Source organism: Theobroma cacao, chromosome 2 (assembly GCF_000208745.1).
Source record: "Theobroma cacao cultivar B97-61/B2 chromosome 2, Criollo_cocoa_genome_V2, whole genome shotgun sequence".
Classification (NCBI taxonomy): domain Eukaryota; kingdom Viridiplantae; phylum Streptophyta; class Magnoliopsida; order Malvales; family Malvaceae; genus Theobroma; species Theobroma cacao.
Genome location: NC_030851.1, coordinates 20515626 through 20524570, shown reverse-complemented (window position 1 = coordinate 20524570; position 8945 = coordinate 20515626). Strand labels below are relative to the sequence as shown.

General features: G+C 32.2%; 1 protein-coding gene across 1 annotated transcript; it reads right to left on the bottom strand.

Moving 5' to 3' along the window:
- LOC18609104 (uncharacterized G-patch domain protein DDB_G0278987) lies at window positions 639-3023 on the bottom strand. Its single transcript, XM_007044085.2, has 3 exons — window positions 2899-3023; window positions 2591-2652; window positions 639-2022 (listed from the first exon to the last, which is right to left on the bottom strand). The coding sequence occupies exon 3, from the start codon at window positions 1961-1963 to the stop codon at window positions 1133-1135; it is 831 nt and encodes a 276-aa protein (XP_007044147.2). The 5' UTR covers window positions 1964-2022; window positions 2591-2652; window positions 2899-3023; the 3' UTR covers window positions 639-1132.

The window sequence follows — 8945 nt, the reverse complement described above, 5'->3', positions numbered from 1 at the left end:
ACTCATTTCGGTTCAGTTCGATTATTCGATTCGATTTACATTTGCTCACCCCTATCGACTACCACATATACCACACAATGAAATCCATTTACAAATTGAAACAAAATATTAATAAAATTGAATAAAATTTGCATGAATTTCTTATATAGGTCATATATGAGTTATGCGGATGGACAGTGATAACACGATTAATTAAATAAGTAAATAAGTTATATAAGTTGACACAATAACACAATTAACTAAACAAGTAAATTAGTTATACAAGTTGACACAGTAACACAATGAACTAAACAAGTTAAACAAATCTTACATGAGTAAAACGAAAACGAAATTTCATGTTTTGAACGTATCACTATCAACACAATTAATATATGAAACACTATTATTCTAAATCCAAATTAGTTTATCTTTATGTCGTATTTACATGCTGCATGCAAAATTGTCAAGTGCAACATCAATTGTATCAATTTCGTTAGTTTGAGATTTTCATCAGCGACCAGTCAACACTACCTCGTATGCAAGTCTTTTTGTTAAAACAATAGAAGGCTGCATCCGACGTCATTCCAAACCTCGTTTTCTTTTTGGCTCTTATTTGTTGGGGTTCGCTTGTAAGTTTTTAACCAACTGTGACTAAGAAGTGCCATCCAAACTGCTGGCACTACAAAGAATCGCATTTACAAACCCATACAGAGTCTTAATGAGTCGGTGACTACCACCGCATACAATTTGTAAAGATAAATTTAGTTAAACTTCCGAATCAACCTTTGAATAGAGCAGACACTTAAAATGTAAGACCTGACCACAAAGAAATTTCACAAAGTCTTCCACAAATTTCATCACCAATAAAAAGGTAACTGTAACTGTAGTCTAGGTAAAACCATTTCTAACATATGCAACCAATCAACTAATAGACTACTAGTCAAAAATTAGAACGGGGTTCTATCTATCAATTTTGATGATCATGAGCAATATTTTTCTCGTTCTCTTTTGGCGTTTCTCAACATTCGAGATCTTCATGATTCTTTCCATTTGGTTCAGCTGAATTCTCAAACACTTGATTCTTCACTTTAGACTGCTGATGTAGATTTTTCTCATAAGACTGCAGTTGATGTTTGTGATAGTGATGGTGACGCTAAGGGTGATGACCACTTTTCTTATGCCTGGACTCATGACCATCATCTGATGACTTTCCTGAAGATCGACTCCTTCGATAACCTCTCTCATCATCAGAATCTAGGGATCTACGGTTAACACTATGACGACGCTTATGGCATTTTGCATAGCTTTTCCTTCTTGGTGCACCATCAACTTCATCACTTGAAGATTCTGAAGCACTAGACTCTGAGGGCTGATGGCATTTGTGGCGTGTAGCATGACTTCTCTTCCAAATTCTATTATCATCCTCACCACTTGAAGTATATGAATCATTAGCCTCTGAACCCCGACGGCATATGTGGTGCTTTACATGACTTCTTTTGACTATATCATCATTGTCATCATTTGAAGAATCAAAAGATTCTAAATCTGATCTTGAATCATGACACTTCCATCTTCTTTGGCTCCGCATTTTCCTCCTTGCTTCTTCATAACCACTATCACATTCATCACTGCTATCATCACTAGAGCCTGATGATGATCGTCTCTTCAGCTTTCGGTTTGACTTCTTGTCCTCTTTCTTCTCACACTCACCTGAATCATAGTGAGAATGCTTCTGATGCTTTTTGTGGGTTCTCCTCCTCCTTTTTCTTCGTCCATAACTACTGTGGCTCTCAGGATCAGTATCAGATTCAGAAACAGACCTTTTGTGCTTTACACTCTTTGACCTCTCCTTTTTTGCCTCAGCATCTGCCTTTGCCTTTGCAGCAACTTCTAGCTTCTGTTCCCATTTCAAAAGGGCTTCTTTTTTCTCCAAAGCTCTCTTCTTTTTCTCCTCAACCAATTGAATAAACTTCTTGCAGTCCATTTATAAAAGAAAACTAACTCAATAACTGCATTTCGGTATGATGATGGTCGGAAGTACATCTCACAGAAGAGAAAACAAAATGTTAGCTTTTCCATCATCTGATAGAATCAACATAGCAGAATATAATCTTAAATTCCTTTTGCTCAAGAAAGCGTGATATGCAAGATGCTTACTACAATTGTTTACAACATAAAACCACACTTGCAAAGAGAATAAGATAAAGGATATTTAAAATAGTTTTCCTAGCATTGCAACCATTAGAACCCCTCATTTTGTTAATGAACTAAAAAATTCTTCGACAGGCCATTCAAAATGGTCATCTTTGAAATAGTGTCTACTAAATTATCAGTACTTGTATGGCTAAACAAAATCCTTGCGATTTTTTCAAACAATTTTAAGTTAACATGTTAGATGAAATCTTTGTTGAAAATTAAAGAATTCCTTACCTAAAACTCTAAGTTGTAAGCATATACATGTTGAAAGAATATATGAATTCTTGGTAAAGTTTTCTTTTAAAAATCTTTCTAGAATTGCATTGTAAACATAAGCCTGTAGCAATACAAACACTGGGATTAAAGAAATAAAACGAAAACGGTGAGGAAATAGAAATTGGATGCAGATTCCTACCTTATGTGCAATATGGGAAAACCTCAGAACCTAAATTATCGGCAAGTTCTCCAAAGAAAAATCTGAAGAAAAAGAAAGAAAAAAAAAACCCAGTCAATCAGACAAAGGAAAACAGTAACTTAGCAGGAAATTACCAAAAATAAATAAAAGAAAGCCGAGAAGAACAAAAACACCTCACAACCAAGGATACGATGAGAAGACCAAACTATCATTAAAAAACTAAAATCGATATAAATTCATCATACCAAAGAAAACTAACTGATTAAATGAAATGAAAAACTCCCAAGAAGAGGCGAAAGCACGCGTACCTGAACAATGGGAGATTCTGACAAGGGGGGAGGGAAAGGAATGCAGACGATGGAAGAGAGACTAGGGCTTGACTTTGGGAAATCGGTTCCAGAAACGTCGATGGCTCTTTTGGAATAAATAAATAGGAGAAATGTGGCAGTTTTTTATAATTTAAAATAATTTTGACCTTATTGAAAAGTTTGATTCTTTCGACACACAGTTTAATACAGTTAAGCTTTGTCAAGTACGTTTAGGAAATAAGCACCTATCTTCGTGTATTGAGCCTTTTAACATTTATATTTACAATCAATTAAGCCTTGGTTTTGATGGAAAATTACCACCTCACCATCGCGGATGTAAACACAAAATTTGCATCTTAAAAAGTCTAATTTTTCTGGAGTAAAGGGTAATTATCATAAAAAATTCAAGGAAGAGGATCAAGCCACACTCCCTAACATGAATTGACCAAAATTATTTGAAGAAATACAAATTTGGGCCATTTTGGAACTTTCTTACCTTTTTTACTTTGAAGTGTCAATCAACATTATATAATGTTGATCAACCTAGATAAAGTCCAAATGAATAAGAATACATTTGGTTGAAATCACAAAAATTGAATAAACTTATTCATTCTTTAGGTAGGGTAATTTTTATTTATTTATTTTGGATTATTTGATGATTTTATCTTCAAAATGACAATTCTTTATTTCTAAAGGATAAACTTCATATTTTTCCCTTGTATTAAAGTCCCCAAAAGCACCATCTACCACACAACTAGGGATGGCAATAGGTACCCTATTATAAGATACTTACAGGTATCCGACCTGGTTATACAGGGTTAGGGTACCCTATAATCGAGTTTAAGACGGATTCGGATAGTGATTTCATTACCCGGTCAGGTTCGGATAGGGTTCGGGTATTACCCCTTGGATACCCGCAACTCAAACCCGATTATGTTAATATTCGGGTTACGTGGTACTTACCCCTGAACCCGATTCCAATACCCATATATATATTATTGTTATTTAAATGATTAAATTAAAAATAATCAACATTAATATATTTATTAAAAGCTGACAAATATATTAAAAGTATGATTACTCAAATTATTAATGTGGTGACCTTAATGTATTTAAATTAAAAAATTATTAGATTATTAATTATGTTTAAAATATGAATTTTATATCATAATACAAAGGAATATAATTACTATTATATATATACTTCAAATATAAATATATTTACTTTTTATTTTGTATTAACATTATAAAAATTATAACTTATAATGTATATACTTAATGAGAGTCTTTGATATTAGAATAGTTTTGGAATCTAACTATTTTTTTAATTTCATGTAACTAAAGACAAACCCATATAGTTAATTAAATTAATTCATTAAACTATGATTATTAATTAACTTGAAATGTTTTTTCATATATACATTATATATATATTGGGTTCATTTATAAGAATATAATTACTATATTATATATATATACTAATACTTTTATTATATATATACTTTAAATATAAATATATTTACTTTCTATTTTATATTAAAATTACAAGAATTATAACTTGTAAAATTATTAATTATAATATATACATCTTTGTTTATACAAACTTATAATATACAAACTTTAAGAGAAGTTGTGAGATTAGAATAGTTTTGAAACCTAGTTATTTTTGTTAATTTCATATAATTAAGGACAAACTAACATAATTAATTAAATTAATTCATAAAACTATTACTATTAATTACTTTGTAATGTCTTTTAATTTATTTACTTTATATATATTGGGTTCATTTATAAAGAATATAATTACTATTATACATATAGTAAAATACTTTTAGTGTGTGTGTGTATTGTTGGGATGAGCCTTGTAGCCAATTGGGATTTATTAAAGCTTGATTACAATCATGCAACAATATCATTCATATTGAATGATTAGAAGTTTTCCTTCATCAATAAGACATCAATTATAATGAGTTATAAGTCTAATTGGATGAAGTTCATGAGATTAATATGCCTTGCGAAGGAATTGTAATGGGTTTCAGTTATGAGATCCCTATGCATAAAAGTATAGTCTCAAAATGTTCCTGGTCAATGTATCATTGAGACAAGATATCAATGATGCTTAGAGACTAGTATATTCTCTGTTTTTTACTTTGAAAGTAAGCAATCGATCTCATAAATTGAAGTATAGAGATACTTGAAACTAGAACATAGGTGCTTGCTAAGGATAGCAAATTCACTAAACTTGACCCGTCATGAGAAAAGCATTCGGTATTTCACTCAAGTGTCTATGCAATACTTTTCATGTGTCAGTTGTGTAAATACTTTCTAGTCTTGAGACACCAAGTTGTCTTATGTGTGGAGTGCTATGCTTTGATTTCATCTTTACGGGTGCCTAACCAAGGATGCCAAAACATGATGCTTTTGAGTATAGCGTGAAGCATGTGAAGGCAAATAAGTGGTCAAGATATGAATCATCACCTCAAGTGATTCAGGGAACATATCCTAACTATTCTTGGTTGATATTAACTTATTGAAGTCCTTGACCAAGGTGACTTAAAGATTTTGAAAGGAGTTTCATGAGTCTTTATAAAGTTGATGATCAAACTTTAAGAACGAATATAAAGATCAATGCGGGTAAACACTGCTCTATGCTCTTATTATATCCAGAATATATGATGAAGGAAAGAATTACACTGAACGGCTGATCACTGAAAGGTTGAGTCAAACCATCTTGACTCTTTTAGCATTCCGGTGGCCATGAATGATTGCTAGATCCTAATCTTGGTCTATGAACTCTAGGTAGTTGACTTGATTAATGCTACATTTAAAGTAGTTTAAATTTATCTAATTCTAAGTTTAACTTAAGAATTGTACATTGAGTTCATTGCCAATATGTTAGAAGCCTAATGGGTAACACACCTAAAACGAATGTTGAAAATAAAATGGGAGAGGTGATTAAGTTGCACTTAATCAAATCAGAAGTTATGAGCTACTCAAGCACTTGATTCAAATTGTTTAATTAAGTTGTGCCTAATTAATAAAATTGCTTAATTAAGTCATTGGGCCTAATTAATTAAATTGTTTAATTAAGTTATTGGGCCTAGTTGATTAAAATTGTTTAATTAAGTCATTGGACCTAATTGATTAAAATTGTTTAATTAAATTGTTGTGCTTAATTAATTAAATTATCGAGCTTAATTGATTAAATTAAATAATTAAGTTATTTGGGCTTCTTGAGGACTTAATTAAATTGTTTAATCAAATTATTGGATTAATTGGTAATTACAAAATAGCTTTGTAATTAAGGTTTAAAATTAATCCACGGTATAAATACCTTGCTATATGTAACAATCGCTTCCTTGGTCGCTACCGGCGTCTGAGACTTCCAAAGAATTTTCGCTAAGTCCCGAACAAGCCTTATTTAAAACTTTCGCTAGATTTATTAAACACATATAATCACGTGCGTAAGCGAATATATAAAAATTAAACTACTATTTACTCCATTCAAAATAATAACAATTCACGTTTATGAGTTGACAACATTTTTCAACATTTAGCAAATTTTGTTCTGACACAACACTAAACAACAGAGCAACTCAGAACAGGGTTAGGAGATGCCTTTTACCTACTCTACGGTGGTCCATATGCACCGATAGTTACACGTTAGATTGATCTCTATCTGCAAAAAGGAAAAATAAGAGGGGTGTGAGTCTCATAGACTTAGTGATCATCATCGACCCCGTGAGCAAGCGAAGAGGGGAAACAAACATAAAGGTGGAATGTTTATAAACCTAAGTAAGCATAGAAAATACATTCCATAAAACCAAGAGATTTGTTTTTATACCTTGCAATTCTTAAAAATAATAATTTCCAAGTAAACATGTGTGAAAACAGTTGTACTTAAGACACTAGAAAATCTTTCAACCTCGACATCCAATCATCATTAAATTCAATGATAAGTGAAAAATAAAAATTTTCAAAAATAAAAAGGCGAATTAACTGATCACCAATGAATAAATAAATTTCACTTGCCATTAAATAAATAAAAAATTTTAAGTATTAATGTCATGCATAGTAAAATAAAAATTCACAAGGGAACATCATCCTTAGGTAAATTTAATATAGCCCTTAGGCTTACTCTCTCAAACATCATCACCTACTCGTGGGAAACTACCAATGCCACCATATATAAAATAGGGCTTCAGGTCCCCCTTTTTCTCTACTCGTGGGATCTGCCCACGCCACCATATATAAATCGGGGCTTCAAGTCCCCATTTTTGCCTACTCGTGAGATCTGCCCACGCCATCGTATATAAATCGGGGCTTCAAGTCCCCTTTTTTCCCTACTCGTGGAATCTGCCCACACCACCATATATAAATCGGGGCTTCAGGTCCCCTTTTGCCTACTTGTGGGAACTGCCCACGTCACCAAATATGAATCGGGGCTTTAGGTCCCCCTTTACAATCAAATATCGAAAATCATTGCAATTTGAAACATTTGCAAAACATAATAGTTTGTAAACAATATAATCACAAATCAATGTTGTGTATATTGTATCTCAAAGCATGGTATATTTACCAAATCAGCATGCTAAGTGAAATAGATAATTTATCCTCAAATTCCATGAATTAATACAAAAGGCCATTGGCCTAAACATCACACAAACTTGCAAGGTATGATTTTGAAGTGAAAAACCAATCAAAGGTTTATTTTCCCGTATTTAAAAACATGTAAATATATATATATATTTATATATATTATAAAAAAATAGATTTAAAATCCTTGTCACAAACACAAACAACCTAAAGCTTTCTACCAACTCATACTGTCCACAATTTTGTCAACTATCAAAAGTAACATAAATAATATATTATAGGGAAATAATTTTAAAATCTAGCACCCACTCACCTCACAATAACGGGATGCTACTTCGTTATTATTTCATGCGTGTACTTAAATATTCTCTCTTGTTTTTTCTTTTTTTTTCTTCTTTCTTCCTTCTCTTTCTTCTCCTCTACCGCTGCTCCTTCTCTTCTTCTTCTTATTTTTCTTTTTCTTCTTTCTTCCCTTTTTTTTTTATTCTCCTCTGTCACGGCTCCTTCTCTCCTTTTTCTTCTTTTTCTTTTTCTTCTTTCTTCCCTCTTTTTCTTCTCCTCTGCAGCTGCTCCTTCTTTCATTCTTTTTCTTGTTCTTTCTTCTTTCTTCCCTCTTCTTCTTCTCCCTGAGACGTCGCTGCTCCCTCTTTCCTTTTCTTTCCTTTCTCTTTTCTCTCATTTCGGTCCCCACTCTTTTTTTTTCTCTTTTTCTTTCTTCTCTCCTTTTTGGCTTGGCCCCCCCTATTTCTTCTTTTTTCCTCTTTCTTCTTTCTTCTCTTTTGTCTTTTTCCTTCCCTTTTTCTGTCGATTGACTTTTCTTCTTATCTCTTGGTCGGGCCCCCCCTTTTTTTTAAATGAGAGGGGCATTACACTATAGCCTCCAAACAAAATGAGAGAGAATGGCAAAAAAATTAAGAGAACGACACATTAGAAATTCGTTTTGCCTTGCCACTCCTTGTATGAAGAAAAAATAGCTTTTCATTCACGTGATTTCTTTTATGTGTTCAGCCCTACAATTTTGTGTGGATTATGAGTTTATGAAACTCATCTTTGCTAGCACATTGTCAAGGCATAGCACTCCCAATCCTTAAAGAAGATTTTCTAATTCATTAGTGTGGATCACCATTAGGGGCTACATAAGGATTCCTTAGATAGCTTTGGTTTGCAACAACTGGGTTGAGGTCATTGAGTTTTTTGAAGGTTGATTTGGTGATTTAACAAAGGATTCATCAACCGTTGTTATTTAGGTAAACTTGATATGATCATATATATTTTATTTTTAATTTAATTCTATACTCAATTTGGCATGAAAGAGATTCTAGGAGGGTGAGGCGTAATTTAATTTTTTAAATTTATTTTCATTGAGTTTTATTTGTATTTGATGCATGATCAGCCCTCACCCAATATATATATATATATATATATATATATATATATATATATATATATAT